Source organism: Cannabis sativa, chromosome 5 (assembly GCF_029168945.1).
Source record: "Cannabis sativa cultivar Pink pepper isolate KNU-18-1 chromosome 5, ASM2916894v1, whole genome shotgun sequence".
In the NCBI taxonomy this organism is placed as follows: Eukaryota; Viridiplantae; Streptophyta; class Magnoliopsida; order Rosales; family Cannabaceae; genus Cannabis; species Cannabis sativa.
Window position 1 is genome coordinate 8,355,041 of NC_083605.1, and position 22,392 is coordinate 8,377,432.

General features: G+C 36.4%; 4 protein-coding genes across 6 annotated transcripts; 2 read left to right on the plus strand and 2 right to left on the minus strand.

Annotated features, from left to right (window-relative positions):
- Positions 1–1,228: 1,228 nt before the first annotated feature.
- LOC133037792 (protein PATRONUS 2-like) lies at positions 1,229–3,118 on the minus strand. Of its 2 annotated transcripts, none has more exons than XM_061115370.1 (5): positions 2,823–3,118; positions 2,483–2,569; positions 1,952–2,389; positions 1,804–1,853; positions 1,229–1,715 (listed from the first exon to the last, which is right to left on the minus strand). In XM_061115370.1, exons 2-5 carry the CDS (start codon positions 2,535–2,537, stop codon positions 1,554–1,556), a joined length of 705 nt encoding a protein of 234 aa, XP_060971353.1. In that variant the 5' UTR covers positions 2,538–2,569; positions 2,823–3,118; the 3' UTR covers positions 1,229–1,553. The 2 variants fall into 2 exon arrangements, with proteins under 2 accessions (XP_060971353.1, XP_060971354.1); XM_061115371.1 differs by having other exon boundaries at positions 3,017–3,106.
- A 789-nt stretch (positions 3,119–3,907) lies between these two features.
- Positions 3,908–14,101, plus strand: LOC115717545 (uncharacterized). Of its 2 annotated transcripts, XM_061115368.1 has the most exons (14): positions 3,908–4,078; positions 4,240–4,382; positions 4,487–4,641; positions 4,766–4,909; positions 5,022–5,073; positions 5,149–5,323; positions 5,532–5,614; positions 11,946–12,158; positions 12,531–12,647; positions 12,744–12,900; positions 13,017–13,124; positions 13,244–13,309; positions 13,415–13,623; positions 13,709–14,101. In XM_061115368.1, exons 1-14 carry the CDS (start codon positions 4,024–4,026, stop codon positions 13,793–13,795), a joined length of 1,764 nt encoding a protein of 587 aa, XP_060971351.1. In that variant the 5' UTR covers positions 3,908–4,023; the 3' UTR covers positions 13,796–14,101. The 2 variants fall into 2 exon arrangements, with proteins under 2 accessions (XP_060971351.1, XP_060971352.1); XM_061115369.1 differs by lacking the exon at positions 11,946–12,158 and having other exon boundaries at positions 3,927–4,078.
- A 144-nt stretch (positions 14,102–14,245) lies between these two features.
- On the minus strand, positions 14,246–20,095 carry LOC115716414 (uncharacterized protein At3g49140). The gene is made up of 11 exons (XM_030645201.2): positions 19,871–20,095; positions 19,677–19,770; positions 19,079–19,298; positions 18,698–18,800; positions 18,516–18,583; positions 18,228–18,386; positions 17,981–18,103; positions 17,359–17,706; positions 16,220–16,372; positions 15,999–16,094; positions 14,246–15,825 (listed from the first exon to the last, which is right to left on the minus strand). The coding sequence occupies exons 1-11, from the start codon at positions 19,923–19,925 to the stop codon at positions 15,721–15,723; spliced, it is 1,524 nt and encodes a 507-aa protein (XP_030501061.2). The 5' UTR covers positions 19,926–20,095; the 3' UTR covers positions 14,246–15,720.
- On the plus strand, positions 14,249–15,529 carry LOC115716416 (protein SAR DEFICIENT 4). The gene has a single exon (XM_030645204.2). The coding sequence runs from the start codon at positions 14,249–14,251 to the stop codon at positions 15,260–15,262; it is 1,014 nt and encodes a 337-aa protein (XP_030501064.2). The 3' UTR covers positions 15,263–15,529.
- Positions 20,096–22,392: the final 2,297 nt, after the last annotated feature.

Sequence of the window (22,392 nt, forward strand, 5' to 3'; positions counted from 1 at the left end):
TCAACGAACCTGATGAAAAATGGTTACTTTGACTGACTTGGCTGACTGGCTTTGTTTTCTTAACACTAATTATTATATTACGGTAAATGACAATTCTGGCTTACCTGCTCATATTACATGATATATATTTGTATAAGATTTGATGGGGAAGGTTGTTCTAAACTAATGTCCTCAAATGCAATGGTTATGGAAATTGGAAGCAAGGGAGTGACAAGAGTAGGGGTGTCAAAATGTGTCATCGTGTCGTATTCGTATCATATTTTATGTGACCCGCTTTATATTTCGTGTCAAGCGTGTCGACCATTTTTTTGACTCGTGTCTAATTATCTCAACCCTAACCCGACTCATAAAAAATCGTGTCGTGTTCGTGTCGACCCACTGTGACTCGTTTTGCTATTAGTAAAGCTAAAATTGTAGAGAAAATTAATAAATTTAAGCTCCATTAAAAAACTTATATACATTTATGTATATATAGTTTGTTATATATAATAAAAATTAATTTTTTTTTTAAATTTCATGTTAAATAAAATTAAATTTTAAATTTTTTAACTTAACATTGAATCAGTAAATATATATTTTATATAATTATATTATTATTATTAATTTTTATTTTATTATATTTAAAAAAATCGTGTCACATTCGTGTTAAGCGGGTCGTGTCGTGTTTGACCCGTTTTTATTTCGTGTCAAGTCGTGTCGACCCGTTTTCGACCCGCATCTAATTTTCCCGATCCTAACCCATAAAATTCGTGTCGTGTTCGTATTCGTGTGCTGTCGAAACCCGTTTTGCCACCCCTAAACAAGAGTCACCACTCACCACCATAAAATAGGGAAGAGTCTTCAAGTGATCATGATTTGTTATAGCTGTTTTACACAAATTCAGGGTCACCCATAGTGTTTGTAAGAAGCTATAACTATCATTGGTATAGTAGAAGAAATAATAGAACCCAATAAAAATTAGGAACTTCCATGATTAGTGATCATTAGGATTTTCTCTGGTTTCAAGTGTGTTTACTTGCTTAAATATAGTCCAAAATCTCATTTTTGTCTATGATATTGAGAATATTTCAAGGCTGATGCCCATATACTTTTGCTTTTTTATCTCAGGTAACATTGGAAAGTGACACCACAAATGAGGACAGTGACATTTATAAGTTTTAACAAAAATTAGTTATAATAGCCGTTGTAATAGTTGACTGATGAAATATAATAGTAAAGTACGAAATTATTTCAGCAAACAAAATCATCTTCAAGAAACTTATGAGCTTTTGCATCAAAACCTAAGCATGTTTAGAAGTTCAGAGCAACTTGAAATTGATGTAATCAAAGAAAGTCGCTGGTCCAAACATCTTGAAATTGACGCAACAAAACAAAGTCTTTCAACTTTCTGATCTACTTATGATTCACCTCCAAGAATGAGGACGAACCACACATCTTTACACCAAGACAGGAAAATACAGAAAGAAAAAAATATGACATGACTAAGAATGACAAAGCCTGAAGGCAAGGATGTTCATGAGCTTTTGCATCAAACCATAAACATGTTTAGAAGTTCAGAGCAACTTGAAATTGACGTAATCAAAGTCCTTGGTCCAAACATCTAGAGAATTTGAAGCGTTGTAATTTGGTGATTTAGGAGTCTTTGGTGGAGTGTTCTGTTTCCAAAGATACTCATCTTCAAGAAACTCGGGTATCTCCACAAATTCCAACTGATTCTGAGTTTTAAAAAAAAAATTGTTGGTTAAGAAGGAACAACAAATAGAGTAACTTTCAGAAGATAAAAAAGGAAATAGAAGCACCCACCTTCATTGACTTGGAAAAGCTCTTAGGAGAATCAACCTGTTTCAGAGAAACTACAGAAATAAAAACAAAACAGGAGATCATCAATAAACAAACAAATAATTAAACAAAACTTAAAGATAATGCAAGAAGTTGATAAAGCTTTCCATACCATTCTTTAGTCCAATTGTATTAAAGAAGTCATTCATTTCTGAAGTAGCATTGGCTTTAATGCATTTCTGATGGTCATGAAGAAACTGTTCCTCTGCAATGCAACTGGGAAAGGAATAATCATCAAGAATAGGTGCCTTGATGTTTTGCCTGTTCTTTGGAGCCTGGTGGAGATGTGGTTTCACTGAGTTTGAAATATCAGAGAGGGCTTTCCTACTACGAGTCTCCACTTTGTCTGAAGTTTTAGCAGTACTTTTTTCATGTGCAACTTCATTAGTAGAAGCAAAGTTTTTGGAGTTATGCTTTTTAGAGGCATGTGCTAGAGGTGGGGCAATGTTAGCAGAGTTTGATATTTCCCCAAGTGGCTTCCTTCCACTAAGCCCTCCTTTACCATTCTTCCCTGGTTTAATTGCATTCATCTTTCCCCCAGCAGAAGCTCCTATAGCAGTAAACAATTCCAGTATTAGGCTATACCCTATTTGGCTGTCTGAATTGATCAATTTCAAAAAAAAAAAAAAAGTCAAGAAAGTACCATATTGGGCATTAAAGTTTTGATCTTGAAAAAGGTGAGCCAATTGGGATGCCATTTTCTTTTGGTTTCGTATAAAGAATGTCCTTCCTATAGTAGTCAATCAAACATATGTCAATATAATCACAACAACCCACACCTCCTTCAAGAACTCTAATAACCACAAAAACTGGGAAATTTATCAAAAGGCGCTTAGGGTTTTTTCAATACATGTTGTTTTTTCAAAATATATGACTCAGAATGCGAAAATTTTCTTGAATAACAACCCACACGCCCTTCAAGATTTCTAATAATCACAAAATCTGGGAAATTAATCAAAAAGCGCTTAGGGTTTTTTCAATACCTGTTGTTTGTTATGCTCTCTCTATTTCTTCCGTTTCAAAAGAATGAAAACGATTCCTTTCTCCAAATCGAAGATGACTTAAACCACTTACCAGGCCTTAGTGGCGGGCTTTATACTCTGAAGTCTGAACTGAACTACAAGTACAACAATGTAAGAGATGAAGTGAAAAATGAAGAAGAAGAAGAACAACTTACTGAGTTTTCTTTCTTCTTCGAAATGATCTTGAAATCTCTCTCTCGTGCGTATTGTGTTCTTTCAAAATGATTTTTCAAACTTTCACTAGTAAAATTTAGGGGTTGGGTTTCTTAATGCCGAGTCTTTATAAAAGGGTGATCTTGGTTCCAACGGTCATATTCGCACTTTTACGATAATACCCCCTCCGTTAATTATCTCTGACCAATTAAACGGTAAGTACTCTTTTTATTTAGGGCACTACTATGGATGAGGATTTATAATTGGTTTAATGATTCTACAACTTTTATTAAATTAAAATACATAAAACTCAATATTAAATTACATTAATAACAATATTATACATAATACCACTTAATATTTATTTATTATTATTATTTTTAATTTTATTTACATCAAATAAAATTTTATTATAAGTATATCTTATTTTATTAATTTTTATTTTATGTAAAATATATGTTTTTAATTTATACTAGACTTTTTTTTTTAATTTTTTCTTCCTTGTCATAAAAAGAGTATACCTGTAAAATAAATATAAAATATATTTTAAATATTAAGATAAAAAAAAAATTATAAAATTTTATGTAAAAAAATTTATACATGATTTAAGAAAATTAAAATAAAATTAACTATTATTATTAAAAGAAAATAATGTGAAAAAAATTCTAAAAAAATATTAAATGTAATTTTTAAAAATTAATTTAAGTTAATTATTATTATTATTATTATTTTACAAAATGTGCAAAGTACTCTTTTAAACTTTTAGATAGGTCTTCTGTATTACCGTTGGCTCCCTCCTTCGAATATTCAATTTCCCGCTACCCGTTTTTTTTTTAATTTTTTTTTTATTTTTTATATTTATATATATATATAAAATAATAAAATATACATATATAAGAAATAAAACAATCATAATATATTTGTCTTTTTTTTTTGGTCAGATGAACAAAGCATGATATTATTAATTCAATTTCATAGTTAGAAATTGAAGTTGAATTTGGTATTTTCAATGGATTACGTTGATCGGTTGTATCAGTGCTTCAAGTGCGGCATTTCTACTCCTGGTAATTTCTTTTTCTTATCATCCTTTCATTCAATCTATTAATCAATATGTTTTTCATTTTCAATCATCAATGTCATTTAGAGATTCTGATTGTTAGGGCGAAAGGGTCTTAGAAATTCATTCTCGTTTGTGTGGTTTTCTCTTATGTGCTTTCAATTTCAGAATCTGCTGTTGGAGAGAGAAAGGCAAGTAAAAGAAAGTTGAGGCATGGGGTTTCTAATTCTACACGCCCATCTATTCTTTCTCCAGAATCACAATCTCAAAAACCCAAGAAACGATCCAAAATACAATCTTCCATTGACAAAGTATTTACTTGTGATTGCTTCTTAATTCAATTATTTTATTTATGCTCTATTCATTTCTGTAATCCACTGATGTAATTTTTATTTTGTTTTCCTCTTTGGTTCAGTGTGGTTCGGCGACAAGCGAGGAGAAGCAGATTTCACCTGTCGTATTCTATGGTTCACCGCATGGTGTACCTCCAAAACGACCGTCGCGGTTGTTGTTGCGATTGTTGAATGAAATTCGCGTGGATCTTTTTGAACATAGTAAATCGAGCTCAAGGTGTTTCTTTTATTTCATATATTCTCCTCCTCTTAAATATTATTGTTACTGATATCTCTACTTCTGTTAAGTGATTCACATTTAAGTGAGATGTAACTTGGGTTTTTCTGTGTGTGTTTGGTAGAGAAATATGGTCTACATTTCCGAGGCAGGAGGAAGCGATGAAGTTTGCCAAGGGGCATGACCATGCTCGTCTTTTCAGTTACCAAGATCATTTTAATGGGCAAAGAAGGTTCCTTGTTTCAACTTACATGGAATTCTGGAAAAGGTTGTCTTTATAGTCAGTTTATGTTAAAGAGTGAAAAAAAAAAATCTTGTTGTGTATATATTTTGGAAATTTTCTGAACATGCTTGTGTGTGTTATGTGTTACAAAGTTCAGATACAAGAATATGGACTCGAAGTTTCGCCACCATTATGAAGTGATTCAGGAGGTGAATATCTACCGATACTCTCAAATCAACCACCCTTGGTTTTCGCTTGCTAAAGCTTTTATGTGTTGCTTTCAGGGTCTACCATGCCATCTTTACTTTGACTTGGAGTTCAGTAGGAGAGAGAATGCAGAAAAAGATGGAGACGAAATGGTTGATCTTCTGATATCGGTTATTTTGGAAGCCTTGCGTGATAAATTCTCAATTCAAGGAAGTAGAGAATGGATAGTAGAGCTTGATTCTTCTACTGATGGTATGATTATTTAGGAGATGTATAATGTACGCTCTTTGTTCATTTTGGAAATCTTTGTATTTGCATATTTTCAATTATGCAACAAACACTTTATGTTTGTGTTTATGACTTTATTGTGTTATTTATATGATTTCTAAACATGGTTCTTTTTCAAAGATTAATTATAAGTAGTGTTTTGAATTGATTGCTGCTATGTATCCATTTGCAGGGAAGTTCTCTCGGCATTTAATCATTCGCATACCAAAGACTGCTTTTAAAGACAACTCACATGCAGGTGCATTTGTCAATGAGGTATGTATTGATAAAAGAATAAACACTGTGTTTATTACATCAGCATTATGGAATTAACCTGTTAGATCCAGTGAGAATGCAGAGAAGATATGAAAAAGATAAACTCAGCTCAAAATCAGAGGCTGAGAGCAATGATTGTATATATACTGTCAATGATTACAATGACCCTAGGACAGGTGGCAGAGAATATTCGAAAAGTAGGAATACAGAGGAAAAGCAAATAACAGAATGGATGATGACAAAATAGCATAACAAACTAGGAAAGTTCTATGCCTAAACCAGTATTAGCAAAAGGGATAATCTGATTACATTAATTAATCTATCTTAACACCACCCCTCAAACGCAAGGGTGAATTTGTCACCCCAAGTTTGTCGATGAACATCTTGAACTTAGTGTGAGTTAATCCCTTTGTGAAGCAATCTGCAATCTGCTCTTGTGAGGGAATGTAACGCACTTCAACTCTCTTCTGCAGCACTCGATCTCGAACAAAATGGACATCAAGTTCGATGTGTTTCGTACGGGCATGGAACACAGGATTAGACGCCAAGGCCTTGGCACTCATGTTGTCACACCAAATAACAGGAATAGACGGCAGTTTGAACTGTATTTCTTCAAGGAGTGACTCGATCCAACAGATTTCTGCAGCAACTTGAGCTAAAGATCGGTACTCGGACTCCGTGCTAGATCGAGCAACTACGGTCTGCTTCTTAGATGACTAGGTAACAAGAGAATCACCAAAGTAGACACAATGACCTGCTATGGATTTTCTATCGTCAGGGCAACATGCCCAATCGGCATCGCAGTACCCTGTAATAGCTAATTTCTCACTGTATTTTAGATGAATTCCATGATGGACAGTCCCTTCAGGTATCAAAGGACTCTTTTTGCAGCAGTCCAATGAACGGTAGTGGGACACTTCAAGAATTGGTTGAGCTTGTTGACAGCAAAGGCAATGTCTGGCCGAGTATGAGTGAGGTACTGAAGTGCCCCTATGACACTCCTGTATTGTGTTGCATAGGTTAACTCTTCTCCATCCATCAAGGACATAGGTCTACCACCTGTTATTGGCGTTGAGCATGGCTTAACACTAGCCATATCAAGTCGTGTGAGAATTTCCATGACATATTTTCCTTGAGAAAGGTATATACCAGTAGCATCTCGAAAAACCTCAATACCAAGAAAGAAATTTAGAGCTCCCAAGTCCTTTAAAGTAAAAGTCATATTCAGCCTTTTTATAAATTGATTGAGTTCCTGAGTATTGTTACCTGTAACAACAATGTCATCCACGTAAATGAGGACCATGATTACAAACTTTGAAGTCTTGAGTAAGAAGAGAGAAGTATCGGCACGAGAGTTGATGAAATTCCACTTGATTAAAGTTTGCTTCAGCTGATCATACCATGCCCGAGGGGCTTGCTTTAATCCATAGAGAGATTTCTCCACCTTACACACATAGTCAGGTTTGTCTGGGTCTTCAAACTCGGGTGGTTGACACATGTAGACCTCTTCATCAAGTTTGCCATTCAAAAACGCATTGTTGATGTCAAGTTGACGAACTTCCCAACCTTTAGTGACTGCAATAGTAAGCACAATTCTAATCGTAGGAGCCTTTACAACCGGGCTAAAAGTTTCGCCAAAGTGTAGCCCCGGTCTTTGGTGAAATCCTTTTGCCACAAGACGTGCTTTAAAGCGCTGAAAACTCCCATCAGCGTTGTATTTTTCCTTGTATACCCACTTGTTCCCAATAACATTCATTCCCTTCTTCCTTGGTACTAAGACCCAAGTCTTGTTGTTCTTTAAGGCCAAATTTTCATCGGACGTGGCCTTGTTCCAGCCCTTGTGAGCAAGAGCTTCTTGAAGAGTTCTCGGTTCAGCATTGTTACCTGACCATGGAGATTGAGCTGTATAAACTTTTGGTTTAAAGGTGCCAACCTTTGAGCGGGTTACCATAGGATGAGTGGGCTGTGAAGCTTTCAGCGATTGTTGAACTTGTTCTGCTATGGCAGAAGTAGATTGCTGGTTTGTACGTGGCTAGTTTTCTCCAGGTGGTGTGCCAAGTTCTGCCTCCACAAACAAATTGTTGGTCAAATCTAACTGATGTTGTGGTGATGAACTCGGCAGTTGGGACTGTGGTGTTGCAGAAGATGGCTCTTGATGGTGTATATCAGTTGAAGGACCACTGGTTTGTGACTCAAGATTAGGGACATTAACACAAGAAGGGTTAGGAGCTAGATTTTGCTTAAAAACATCAGAATTTGGACAACTAGGTGGCTGTACAGGGAGATAAAACCATGACTCAGGAGTTGTGACAGTAACCTCAGAAACTCTCTTTGATAGTTATTTAGAAAACCACTCTTAAAGGGAAACTCATTTTCATTAAAGACAACATGCCTATAGATATAAAGTCTACAATTTGAACTTAGGCACTTATATCCCTTATGAGACTCACTATAGCCAAGGTTGACACATTTGGTAGAATGGAATTGGAACTTGTGACTTTGGTAGGGTCTCAAACATGGATAACAGGCTGACCCGAATACCTTTAGGAATGCATAATCTGGTTTTTTGTTGAAGAGAGTCTCATAGGGTGATTTTCCCTTGAGAGTAGGAGTAGGTAGTCTATTAATTAAATAGACCGAAGTTTGGAATGCATCACACCAGAATTTTAATGGCATGTTTGCTTGAGCAAGGAGTGTTAGTCCCATTTCAATAATGTGTCGATGCTTTCGTTCAGCACGGCCATTTTGTTCAGATGTGTGAAGACATGAGTGGTTGAAGAGAATTCCATTTTCAGCAACAAGATTGCCAAAGGAATGATATTCTCCCCCCCAATCCGTGTGTAGTTCCTTTATTTTCCTGTCAAATTGATTTTCAACCATAGCTTTAAAGTGAATGAAGGCACCTAGGGCATCCGATTTGGCTTTGAGGGGGTAGAGCCAAGTATAACGACTAAAGTCATCAACAAAATAGATATAGTATCTAAAATTGGTGTTAGACATAATGGGAGCGGGTCCCCAAAGGTCCGTGTGAATCAAATCAAGGACACTAGCAACTCTATTTGTTGAATTTTTAAAAGGTAATGCATGAGATTTCCCAAATTGACATGCCTCACAAAAGCTAGGATTTTCATTAATAGGAACTTTTACATTGGACAAACTTAGAACTTGATTTAACACTTTGGATCAGGGATGACCTAACTTCCTATGCCACACATCCTTTTTAGACACACTACTTTGACTACTTGAAGCAACAGATTGCTTGTTAGACTCGACTAAACCAGAAAATAAAAAACTAGCAGACTCGAAATTGGATAACTGAGGTGTAGATGACTCAATAGACTTGACTGTTCATCCCTCCAAATGATATAGACCATCTTTAAGTTTCCCCTGCAGCACCACCATCTTTGTTGCCATGTCCTTCACAAAACACACATCAGAAAAGAATTCAACAAACACTTTGTTGTCAGCAGTAAGTTTAGAAATGCTAATCAAATTTTTTGCAATTTTAGGCACAAGCAAAACATCATTTAGCTTTAAATTGTGACCCTTATGAGATCTTAGATAACCTGAACCAACATGAGATATATGAAGTTGATTCCCATCACCTACAGTTAGTTTGTCCTTACCACTGTATGTTGACTTGTTAGTCATGTTCTCTTGGTCAGATGTAAGATGATTGCTCGCTCCGGAGTCAGCGTACCAACCATCATGATCAACAACTTCAGGTGTAGCCACAAAAGCACTTGGATCTTTCTTATTCTGAGAGGAATTGTTGTTGTTGCTGCCTGGTGTAAAGCCCATGTAGGATTCATCATATCGGTTATAGCAATGAGCCGCCGAGTGCCCATAGCGCCCACATACTTGACAAGTAGGTTTAGAATTTCTTCCTCCACGGCCTCTACCACCACGATTTGAGTTGTTACCACCACTGGACCCACGGCCATTGCCTCTGCCAGAATTGTTCTGGTTATAATTGCTGTATCCACGACCACTAGAACTGTGATGTGGTTGTTTGTTTGCCAGTGCAGCTGAAGGACCAGTACCAGTTGTAGCTGCTGCATTTTTTCCTGTACCAGTTAAGAGGTGAAGTCTTTCGAGCTTACTATCAAAGCTCAGCAGGGTCTCTTGCATTTCTTGCCAAGTGAGACTGACCTTGGCTTGAGCTTCCAATTGACACACGATGGTGAGGTATTCAGCATCTAAACCACTCAACACATTTGACACCAAATGTGCCTTTGGATAAGGATCACCTGCGAGTGCCAAGTTGTCAGCCCAAGCACGTTTTTGGCAAAGATAATCAGCCATGGATGTGCTGCCCTTTCGAGTTGTCTGAATTTTCGTTCGAGTATCATCCATTTTAGCACGTGAATGTGCTCCATACAAATTTTCAAGAGCTACCCAGAGAGATCTAGCTGAAGTACAGCCCATTACTTCAGTAGCAATGATCTCTGTCATGGACCCATATAACCAACCCATGAGAAGTTGGTCACACATAATCCACTGATCATAGTCTGGGTTAGGTTGAACTCCAAATCCTGGGGTATTTTCTCCAGGTTCCCCGATGGCTGGAATAAACTCAGGGGGACACACACGTGTGCCATTGACAGAACCTTCAAGGCGATGACCTCTGATAATGGTGGTAACAAGATTTCTCCACAAGGTATAGTTATTTCTATCTAATTTAATAGAAAAAGGGTGAGTGAGAGTGTTACCAAAGGGTGCACTGCTAAAGCCTCCAAATCAAAAGGAAGAGCTCGACAGAGATGCTCCATTTGTAATCTGTGGGGATCCGAGATGACCGGAGTTCTGGCCCTGTTGTTCAGCACCAGTTCGACGACCTCCACCACGAGGGGTCTGACTGTCTCCTGTCGACATGGTGAGAGCGTGGTGCTCTGATACCAAGTGAGAATGCAGAGAAGATATGAAAAAGATAAACTCAGCTCAAAATCAGAGGCTGAGAGCAATGATTGTATATATACTGTCAATGATTACAATGACCCTAGGACAGGTGGCAGAGAATATTCGAAAAGTAGGAATACAGAGGAAAAGCAAATAACAGAATGGATGATGACAAAATAGCATAACAAACTAGGAAAGTTCTATGCCTAAACCAGTATTAGCAAAAGGGATAATCTGATTACATTAATTAATCTATCTTAACAGATCCCCCATAAGGATGACTTATTCTAGGTCGAACAAAGGGCATAGGCTTAGTTAACGACTAATTTATGTTATGTTTAATTACGGCTCTGAAAGGGATTAGGCTGATGTCTCAAAAGCGTATGTTCTAAATGGTCTTTAATTGAGTTCTAGCTTTAGTTAATGTTTTAGGCATCTGAATTGTTTATGAAAAACTGTAGAGAAAGTAAACCTACTTTCTAGGGAGACTAACAAGCAGTCTCGAATTAGTTTGGGCTAGTAATTTTCATTGATATCAATAAGATACCACTGCAGTTTTCTTCTCAAGTATTAGATTACTCTGTAGGGCTATCATAACTGCAGGAGAATGAAAATTTTCTCACACCAATCTCAAAACAACCAAGAACATGCATAGCACAACAAAATTAAACCAACAAGTAGGAGAGAAACATGAAAACTTTCTCACACCAATCTCAAAACAACCAAGAACATGCACAGCACAACAAAATTAAACCAACAAGTAGGAGAGAAACATGAGTAGTTTTAGTGAGGTTCGTCTAAACATTGCCAACTTTCTGGTTGAACTCCCATTTCACTACAGATATTCTCAAGCCCTCAAAAATATTTTTACTATCTTTTACACGCTCTAAATTTCTTGTATCAATAAAGCTTTTAAAATGTTTGACCTTCGAAAATGAGGCTATGGCAAGAAAGTTTTTGTTGTGGTGCGGATTAGGCTGAGATTCAAGGCTGCAGAAAATGGTGGATGCTGGTTGTGGCGTGATGCTGAGAACAAATTTAGAATTCTCTTGGCCTTGACGCGCCAATCTAACTTAAAGATTCCATTGAAACCAGCTTTGATATTCAGTTTTCATCGTGTACATGGGGCCTGATTTTCAACATTAGCCTATAGCTACAAAATGGAATGTGCTGTTGGGTTATATCAAAGATAAAGAATTCCTGGTGTATATTTATATATATATATTTTTTGATAATATAAATTGGGTTAAATCCATTAATGCAATCCAAGTACGCACACAGAAATCCCATGTAAAATGAAACTTTCATGTATATCTGTAGTCCTTTAAGTTTTCCATCACAAACAAAATTCTGCTTAAGATGCAACGTATTTCCTTTTTTTTTTCCATTTAGAAATATTGATTGTTGTCATTATCTGATGAGATTTTGTCAGATATGCTCACGGATTATCAACGGAAAGGAAAATGATGGACAACTTGAAAAATTGTTTATCAAGAAAGAGTCAAATTCTACCGACTCTCCTTGTCAACTGTTTGTGGACACTGCAGTCTATTCCAGAAATCGTTGTTTCCGTCTAGCTCTATCATCAAAGGCTGGGAAGAGTTCTGTGCTTTTACCCACAGGACGTTGCAGAGCTAAGAACATGGTATGAATGCTCTCTATGAATGGTTTTGACTAGTCCAACTATCTTTGTGTTATTAACCACTCGGATTGTTGAGATGCTTTACCAAGTATAGGGATGCATTATTTACCAAGTTTTCTTGCAAAGTTCGTTAAAATTGTATAATTCTCACTGTAGAAGAGATGTTCTCGTGGAGTATTAGTGTGTAGCCATTTTTGATCTGTTAGATCATATGTGCCTAATGGCCCATATAAGTCTGTTAGATCACTGTTAATTCTTATGTGTTTTAAAACTAGCAAGTTGGTAAGATGAATAGTGTGTTTTCTTAGATTTGATAGCGTTAGCTACCCCATTTTTGCTTCATGAAAAAATTATTTTGCATGTTTTATCATATAGAGTGATGAGGAGATGTTCATGGATTCCTTGATCTGCAATATGGATGCTGATTGTGAGAAGCTTTTAGTCTGCAAAATGGATCTTCTCTGTACAAAGATCCTTCAATTCAATACAGAGGTAATGTGATCTTGAATTTTTCTGTTAACTTGTTCTTTGTAAGAGTAGTAATGCATTTTCTGTCACTTAACATAAGCCACTACTTTCCTAATACAGGTCAATCGTAGTTATGAACAACGTTACAGTTGCCCTCAAGAACTCGCATTGAATGGTTGTGGAATTAACTCTTCAGCAACATACTTAATGGGAAAATCTCCGCTCCCTGCTTTGGACACATTTATAGAATCTATTGCCAGTACTGGAAATGTACCAGGTGGTTCTTTTTTCTTTTTTATTCTTGCTTAGCTTTGTTAAGATTTGCATTATGAATACACTAATCGACAACAACTTTTTCAATCTTGTTTATGCTAACAATTGTGGCATTTTCAGGCAAAATACGTTCTTGGTACTTGTTTTCAGACTACGGGCTGATGGTCTACAGCATGTCAAGAAACAGATACTGTGAGAGAATTGGTAGAGAGCACAAAAGCAATCATGGTAAGCTTATTTTTACTAATTGATCTTGAGAGGAGAGCCCATATTCTTTGATGTTTTTCGTTTGTTTACTCCTCATCTGATGGAATCTTTTCCCTTTGCATTACTATTTTATTGCTTAGTGATATACGTTGTCGACCTGAGACGAGCTGATTATTATCAAAAATGTCATGATCCCGATTGCAGAGGTGATTGGAGATGATATATAGTCTCGTTTTTTAAGCTTTTTGTCTTGTAAATTATGCTATAAGCGTAACTTTATTTCTCATCTCATTGTTTGAACTTGGAACCAGGTTATCGTTCACCCTTGCGTCCAGTTCCACTGGATATTATACCTGATACTTTGGACCAGAAAGGATCTGAAGTTTATGAACTAGGACAGCAGAATGATAAAAGCATGGCCCACAATTCCATTTCCACCCCAGATTCATGGTGGCTTGAAGCCATGAGACTAGCAGATAATGTTGAAAAAAGGCAGGCTCTATCAGACCTGAGTATGATGGTTAGTTTTGACCCTACTCTATCAAAGTATCCGAATGCTAAAGTCATTGCTCATTTTCTTATAATGTAATTTGATCTTATTACAGGAAAACATCAATGACGATGACGATGAAGATTTCGACAACTGGTGGAATTCTGTGGAAAGCACTGAACTTTCTCACTTACTAGTTTAATTTTTACCCGAGCTTTGGCTCGATGACACTCGCTCAGTGCCTAGATAGAACAGAGTGTTAGGAAACTAGGAAATAGTACAATTCTAGTTCAGCATTCTCTTTTATTGAAAACCAGAGTAGTAAGTTCTTTGCCACTCTTGTGACTGAAATTGGGGAATTAAAATCTTCTCATGTAAAGCTACAACTCGTGCTTATTATGCCAGTTTGTTGTGTGTGATTAAGGCCATAACTGTTGTATTGGCAACAGAGGAATGTAAATAATAAATATCCATAAAATTTAATTTAATTGGTTCTGTTGTTACCAAATAGCATTATTATAATATATTTGTACCAATAAAAGCCAATTTAATAAAATAATGACTTTGAAGCGACACTTGTCGCCATCTTAACAAAGTCTCACATTGTCATCTCACTATTATTTATTCCCCACAATCACACACAGCCCCAACTATAATGGCTTCTTCCACATCCATGTCCGCCGCCGTAGCACCCTCAACTCTCATCAACAGTGAATCACTGCGGTCCCTCATCTCTCATCGAAGTCTAATCGATCATTTTCAATCCTCTCTGCCCAAAGCTTCATCATCGCTCTGTAACCCAATTCGGCAAAGCCATGACGTTTCACCCACTTCATCTCTCCTCCTCATGCCATCTTGGTCCACTTCTCCTTCTCTGCCTTATATAGGGGTCAAGCTTGTGACTTTCTTCCCAGATAACTCTGCAATAAACTTGCCCGGAGTGCATGCCAGTTATGTGCTCTTCAGCTCCACAAATGGGCAACCTTTGGCTTCCATTGACGGAACCGAAATGACCCTTATAAGAACTTCATGTGTTTCAGGCTTAGCTTCGAGAATTTTGGCCAGAGACGATAGCCGAGTTTTGGTGATGATCGGTGCTGGGGCTATGGCACCACATCTGATTAGATCCCATCTTGTGGCAAGACCCAGTTTGAAGAAAGTTGTAATCTGGAACCGTACGGTGGAAAAGGCAAGAAAATTGGCTGAGAAAATGAAAGAAAGTGTGGAACTTGATGGGGTTTGTTTTGAGAGCAATAATGGGTGTTTGGATGAATTGGTTGAGATGGGAGATATTGTGAGCTGCGCAACAAACTCAGAGGTGCCGCTTGTGAAGGGCCAGAAACTAAAACCAGGTGCTCATCTTGACTTGGTTGGCTCGTTCAAACACTCCATGAAGGAGTGTGATGATGAGGCTATAAAGAGAGGAAGAGTGTTTGTGGACAATGAGGCTGCTTTGGTTGAGGCAGGTGAGTTAGTGGGTGCTTTTGAGAGAGGTGTGATTGAGAAAAAAGACATTGGAGGAAACTTGGTAGAACTTGTAACAGGTGAGAAGGTTGGGAGAAGCAATTCTGAAGAGATTACTGTTTTCAAGTCTGTTGGATCAGCTGTGGTGGATATTCTAGCAGCTCAATTGGTTTATGAGACCTATATGCAGCAACAACACAAGTAGATAATATCCTGTATTTTGTTGCTATTTCTTACTAGACATCTTTTTAATATTTTAGGGTCCTGTCCCTAATCTACTGCCTTACATATTCAGCTCCTAATAACATATCTTATCATGAAGATAGTTTTTTTTCTTTTCTTTTTTCTTTTTTATCTTGAGACAATGAGGGAGTCCATAGAGTCAGTTTCTTTGGCAACTGAGCACATGATACTTACTTGCTATGTAAATGGTTAAAGAGCGAAGTTTGAAAAAGAATGAATTGCCATGAAATGATTGCATCTAACACATGATACATGAGCTGGAGGACCCTTTATAAGAAACCCAACCCAACCCTCTTGCCTTGCAACCCTTTCCAATTACTACATTGCCTACAACTTACAATCAAATTGGTGCTCAAAGGGCCAAACAATTCATCTAATAGAATCAATACACAACAGTGACGCTGGACAATTTTGCCAATATTAGCATTCGTTTTGCTGTGTTTGTTTCATCTTTTGTGATTTGTGTTGCACCCTTGAAAATAATAAATCATTTAGTTGCCTCTCCGCTCCATACTCAGAAGTTGCCTGGAAAGAAATAAAAATATTAGAAAACAAATCACAATTGGGATATTAATTGTTACATACATGATACGTTTCATTAGAACATGTGAAGAAAAAACAAAAGAATGTGAATAGTCAGGAGAAGGTGCTACGTTTGTTACTGTGAATTTTGTAGAGTAAGGATATAGTAAGCATACCCTGGTATCAAATGCAAACCGCAGTGTTTGGACTTGTTTCTCTGAGCAAATTCTCATATCAAAACCAAGGGAATCTACACCAATAATCACAGCCTCCTGCAATTACCATACATGGTATTAAGCACAATTCCTATATAGTATAATAAATTCAGCTATCTTAGATGTAAAGTTGAAAACGTGTGGGAATTGACTTGAGTAAGCAGTAACCACCATATGCTTACCTCCACTTGAATACCCATTACTCTAAAGCATAGAGACTTGAGGGCTTGCGTAATCGTTTCTCCACCATCTTTCAGGCGAGATATAATTTTAGCAGCTGAGTGTGCTATCGCATCAGGCTGAGCTTTCGTATAGTCTTCTACTTCAACAACGGTCTGTCAGGAAAAGGGTCTAATTATTGAAACTAATACACTACGGAACTTATGAGTTTGCTATCAGAAACTATACCTAACTTAGGATTAACTGTTGAATCTTATGATCAGATTGTATCCAATATCAACAGTCAATTAAGAAGAAAAAAACTATCTTGATCAAAGAGTATACATTCTGCTTCAAACTATAAATTCCAAGAACTATCTTGAAACTGATTTTTCTAAGTACTAAAATCAGAATTTAAGATTGCCATTGATTGGAGTTAAAGGAATGGAAATGAATCAATTTTTTAATAGGCCTCGAATTACTTTAGTGTATGCTAGGAAGAGGACAAGGGGGTCCAAACACAGGGGATAATTTAGCAATGTAATTCTGTTATGGGAGTGTTATTTGGCTGGGGTGAAGCTCAGGGTAGTCCCTAGGGGAATATATATAAATAATGTTGGTTGTTGTTTGGAAGGGTGAACAGTATTTTGCTAAGCTTTGTAGGAGAGTCTAAGCTCTCAAATTCCTAGGGGCTTTCTAATATCAGAATTATCTTTTCTCTCTAATCTCGTCATTTTATTTCCATTGCCTGAATTGAATTGATAGGAAAATTTAATTATTTTTATTCCATTCATTTATTTGGTTTCATTTTAAAATGGAACGACTTTTTCAACATTTTGGTAGAATGACTTTTTCAACATTTTGGTAGAATGACTATAGAAGGAAAGATCATTTTGAAAATTTATTCCAATGGACGATGAAAAAAATAATAATTATTTTTTATTAATATTTTTTATGCATTTTAAATTTCATTTAAATCTATTCCTATTCACATTCTCATTTTTATTCTTATGTATTCATTCTTTCTAACCAAACGAAGCCCTAAGAGTATACATTCTGCTTCGTTTTCATGAATCATGAAAACCAAAGTTACATATCTAATGAAATTTGCCTAGAAGCCCAAATAGTCAAATGACACACCCTTAAACCACTAAAAAGGTACCTGATTTCCATTGGCTGAAAATAACTGAATTTTAATCATCTCCAGCTTGTAAAATGTAGCCCCATTTGTTGTGAAGTCATCCTTCTCTGGTTCTTCTTCTGTCCCAGTTGAATTATCATTGTTAGATTCAGATTCACGTTGATGACCATTAATTTTAACATCTTCTTCTGAATTATCTTCTACAGATTCTCCAACATTTTTATCCGGTGCAGCATCATCGCTCTCTAGGTTGGATAGATGTTTCCGAATGACCAAATGTTCCTTAATTAAGGCAGGTCTTATAAGGCCTTGAATAGCTAGACTAGCTGGTGGCTGCTCCATCCAATCTTTAGAGCCATCTGAAACAACCTTAAATTACAGGGAAAATAAAATAAAATTAATAAAATAAACTATATGTTCCCACAACCTAAAAGATAGAAAAAAGAAGCAACTCTAAAATGAAGCTCTGAACTAAGCATATATATATATAGGTATATATCTAAAGAATGTTCTGTTCTCAACAGTCAATAATAGTTTAATCATGCAACAGCATAAACTACCTAAACATCATGTAAAACAATATGCCAAGAACTCCTGCATGTTATTCCGTTACACAACCAAAATTTTTACAAGAAAAGAATACCTCTGCAAGTGTTTTGGCAAAAAACATAGGATGAGAGGCACGCATAGTCTCCAACTTTGCCCAGTCTCCAAGTGCCTCATCAGAATCATCCGGATCGTCATCTTCAAGAATAGCAACCCAGTCCTGTAATATGAAAATCAAATAAGTCATGGAAATGATTGATGGTCAAAACCATGATCATGAAGTAATCTTATAGAGAGAGACAACTACCACCCAAAAAATAAAAAATAAACAAATGAAGTCAGACCGAATCATAATCATCAGTCTCTTCATCTTCCTCATCATCCTCATCTTCATCATCGCTATCTTCATCTTCAATCTCATCAATTCCAAAATCAATTTCTGATGGGCCTGATAATTCCATTTCACTGATCATTTCCATAGTGTCCAAGCCTATAATAACTTGCTGCACACATAAACAGGACCAAAGCCATAAATATTTAAGAGCAAGGGCTATTTGAATACACTAGTGAAAACAAAAATCGAAATAAGTCAGAACTTCTTGTTGAGTTGAGTATCAAATTAAAGTCCATACCACGAAGTTATCTTCCGAGGTCAGGGATTGCATAGTATCTCCACCCTCTTTAACATGAAAATATATATCTGCAATGCACTATAACACATTAACATTTCAATAAGAAAGACAAGGCTACCATGCCCCAATTTAAAACAACAGTCATTAGTACTAATAAAACAAACTCAAAAGACTTCACTTACTTCCATGTTCATCAGTTACATAAGGCAACTCTGGCCAGAACATACTCTCACTGATTTCATCATTCATCAAATTTGAAAACATAAGTGTTGCCTTGCTGTTTACCTGAACAATCAAACTACGAGCAATATTAACTATGCAAAATCTGATAGCATCGTATCTAATAATATCCACGAAGAAACTTTGAAAGGAATCTCCTGAATTTATTACTTCCCAACAGTTTATTCAAACATGTGAGAAGTAAAGACAGGATTAAAGAGGTAAAGTTAAACATGATTAAACGAGATTGAAATATAAATACTGGTTATGCAAATATGGGCATTCTAACTCGTTCTTCCTGGGAATCACATATACTGATCACTTAAGTATATGGAATTTCATACCTCAATTATTGTCCTGGCAATTTCTGCAGATGTAAGTCTAGCACCTGCACCATTCTCTGGTGTTAATTTAGCAATGTCCTCAAATGGGTGATATTGTGGTCTTCCATTCTGCTTTATGGGATCTGAACCAGGCCCTAAATGCTTTGTTGAAGCATGAATCCTATTCTTAATGACATGGCATCTTCTAGGAGAAGCATTTTTCGTTCTTCGATATCTTCTCCTGCATATTCAGAACAACCTATTCCACTTATTAATCTATAATTATAAAAGGAAAAAGCAGTTTATTTCCTAGTAAAGTTCCGTTGGATTTCGTTAATCACAGCTTCTCTACATTGCTTTAATCAATTTGCAAATAACATCTTTCAGAATGAAAAAGAAAAACTCAAAACATTAAGCTTCAGCCACAATAACCACACTATTTCACTATTGTATACAAAGCATACTACCTAAATCAAAATTGTTCCAAAACCTAAATGAGAAAAGTCCACAAAACCAAAATTTGTCAAAAAAATGGAACGAGCAAAAAGTTGAATGGAACGTAGCTAGCTAGGTCTACAAACAAAGTGGAATACGTAAGTAAGAGTTAGTGATTCAGTACCACGGGACGTGGAATACGGAGGCGTGAGAAACGCGGCAAGAGGTTACATGAACAAGTCCGTTGACATCGTCGGAGCTCAACATAGGCCGATAATCTACATCAATTAAACAAATAATAAAAAAGTAAAAACTTTGATTGGTAAGCAGCAAAACAAGCAGAAAGAGAGAGAAACCGAAAGTGGAGGGAGGAGTTACAAGGTGCGGCGGCTATGGCGGCGGAGAATCGGAAGGTCATGGCGGAGTGAATCATTATATATTTATTAGATATGTGTGTTGGTGTTTGAGTTTGAGTTTGGGTTGATATGAATATGATAATGGTTTAGATTCCCTCCGATTATCCGATTATCCATCTCTTCACAAAACCACCCGGGATATGTTGGTCCAATCATATTTCACTTTATTATTACATTCCATTTCCAATTTCCACTTCACATATTTTATTTATTTTTATCATTTATAAAGGGAAATTTTACTTTTTGGCCTTAATAATACAAGCCATATCAAAATTTATACCCTCCCTTTTTTTTTTTTTTATTTTTTTGATTTAAGCGTTTATATATTACATCATGTTTTACTTGGGACTCGAACCCAAGACCTCCAACACTCACACACCCACCTATGGCCACTTGAGCTAGCCCCAAGTGGTTAGATTTATACCCTCCCTTAATTTGTACAAATTTAGTCCATTAATTACATGAACTTCCTATTTTACCCTTTTTTTCAAAAAAAAAAAAATAAATTAGGTAAAATCTGAAATTGATCTTTCTCTCTCTCTTCCCTCTTCCCTCTTCCCTCTCTCTCGTGCACCACTCTCTCTCTAGAAAAAACTGAAAAATTTATCAAAAAAATTCCCTTTGTCCGTCCCACTCTCTCGTCCCGCTCTTTCTTCCCTCTTGAATGGTTGTTTTCTCGGTGGGTGTTAGTGGAAAACCGAAGCACAACCCAATATCACTCAAGAATCTTACACCATTATAATGGGTAAGTTGTGTTTTAAGCATTTTGTTTGACTTTATGTAGTTTAAAATTGTTATATGTGTGTTATTTGTTGGAACTGCTATTTTTTGGTCTGAAATTGTTGAGATCTGGCAGATCTGGTTTTCAGTCGAATTCTGGGTTTTCCAGTGTTATCGATGATATATCGATAATATGTCGATGGTTTGTCGATGATTACAAAAGGAAAGGTCAGTGACGACCATTATCGACGTTATGTCGACATAATGTCGACGTTATGTCGACATTAAGCAACAAACCCACTAAATACAATTTGTCGACATTTTGTCGATAGTTGTCGATAGCATGTCGACAACAAGCGTTTATCTCTTTTTAGTAGTTGTCGATATTTTGTCGACACCATGTCGACAGAATATCGATGCAAATGAAAAAAAGTCGTAAATAACATAACATAACATTAAAATAACATAAAATAAAAGGGAAATTTCATTAAAATTAGAAAAAAACATAACATAAAAAAACATAAAAAAAAACAGAAAATAAAGTTCATAAAAAAAAAACAAACATTAAATAAAACTCACCACAAGCCATAACATAACAAATTATTTTTTTTAAAATTCTTTGGCTTGTGGGTGAGCCTTGCAATACTTGCATAATGTTCCAGGCTTCACCGGTTTACCGTTAAAGATGCCTAGTTTGCAACGACGGCATCCTTCGGGGAACCCTAGTGGTGGAACCGGCCATACACCAGTTTTGCAAAAATGCGCTTCAAGTTGCCTGAACCTGAACTCGTTCCCACATCGTTCTCTTTCGAAAGCTCTTTGGGCGTCAAAAACTTTCTGCATTTCAGGAGTAACTATGCCAACATCAGGCTCCTGCTTCAGCTCTTCAGGAGTTAAGATGGGGAATTTGCCTTTGTTCTTTCTTGGGGCCATATTTAGAACTTAAGAATAAGAGAAATTTTTAAGAGTAAGAGAGAAGTAGAAGACAAGAGCACTTATGAATAAGAAAGGGATTTGCTTTTATAGAGCAGTAAACATGTTGGGAATGTATGAAAATTTAATGGTCATTAAATGCGTAACTGTACAGGTAAAACGCATGAAATGGTGTATTTGTCGACTGAATGTCGATACTATGTCGACATGATGTCGACAACATGCCAATTTAGTGACACTGCTAACTCATTTGTCGATACCATGTCGACGTCATGTCGACAGCTTGTCGATAGGACACGTGTCTGACATGCAACGTGTCAGTTGGGAAGAGTTGTTGGGAACGTAGGTAAAATTTATTAACATTAAATGTGTAACCGTAAAACACGAAACGCATGCACTGTGTGTTTGTCGATTGAATGTCGATGGTATGTCGATGTTATGTCGATGGCGAGCATGCTTGGTGTGGTTGTCGACGTTATGTCGATAGTATGTCGACACAATGTCGACAATCAGTGCCCTAATTTCTGATGTTGTGATTATCGACATTATGTCGATTGATATCGATGGGATGTCGATTTTTATTTTTTTTTGGGTGTTTTTTTCCTTTACTCACCTTGTTTTTTTGGTTTGCAATTGCAGGAGAGAAAGTGTTCCTTGTTGTATCGTACGATGGTGTTTGGTTATGTGAGAATTATAATTGGATCTACAAAGCAAATAGCAGCTTGACGTTGACAGTTACAACTGAGACAACCCTACAAGAACTGCGACAAATTTTATATGAAGAGTTGGAAGTTGATCCGGTAGCGTATGATTTAAAGTTGGAGATTTGTT

Bases quoted from the DNA above. Each gene is read 5' to 3' on its own strand.
- LOC133037792 (XM_061115370.1), bottom strand. From the start codon at position 2,537: ATGGCATCCCAATTGGCTCACCTTTTTCAAGATCAAAACTTTAATGCC. The intron at 2,390-2,482 runs GTACTTTCTTGA...TTACTGCTATAG, and splicing joins AAACTTTAATGCCCAATATG to GAGCTTCTGCTGGGGGAAAG. The intron at 1,716-1,803 runs GTGGGTGCTTCT...TTTAAAACTCAG, and splicing joins GCTTTTCCAAGTCAATGAAG to AATCAGTTGGAATTTGTGGA.
- LOC115717545 (XM_061115368.1), top strand. From the start codon at position 4,024: ATGGATTACGTTGATCGGTTGTATCAGTGCTTCAAGTGCGGCATTTCT. The intron at 5,324-5,531 runs GTATGATTATTT...ATCCATTTGCAG, and splicing joins GCTTGATTCTTCTACTGATG to GGAAGTTCTCTCGGCATTTA. The intron at 13,624-13,708 runs GTTAGTTTTGAC...ATCTTATTACAG, and splicing joins TATCAGACCTGAGTATGATG to GAAAACATCAATGACGATGA.
- LOC115716416 (XM_030645204.2), top strand. From the start codon at position 14,249: ATGGCTTCTTCCACATCCATGTCCGCCGCCGTAGCACCCTCAACTCTC.
- LOC115716414 (XM_030645201.2), bottom strand. From the start codon at position 19,925: ATGATTCACTCCGCCATGACCTTCCGATTCTCCGCCGCCATAGCCGCC. The intron at 18,104-18,227 runs GTCTGACTTCAT...TTCATATTACAG, and splicing joins AGACTGATGATTATGATTCG to GACTGGGTTGCTATTCTTGA. The intron at 16,095-16,219 runs GTAAGCATATGG...TGGTAATTGCAG, and splicing joins TAATGGGTATTCAAGTGGAG to GAGGCTGTGATTATTGGTGT.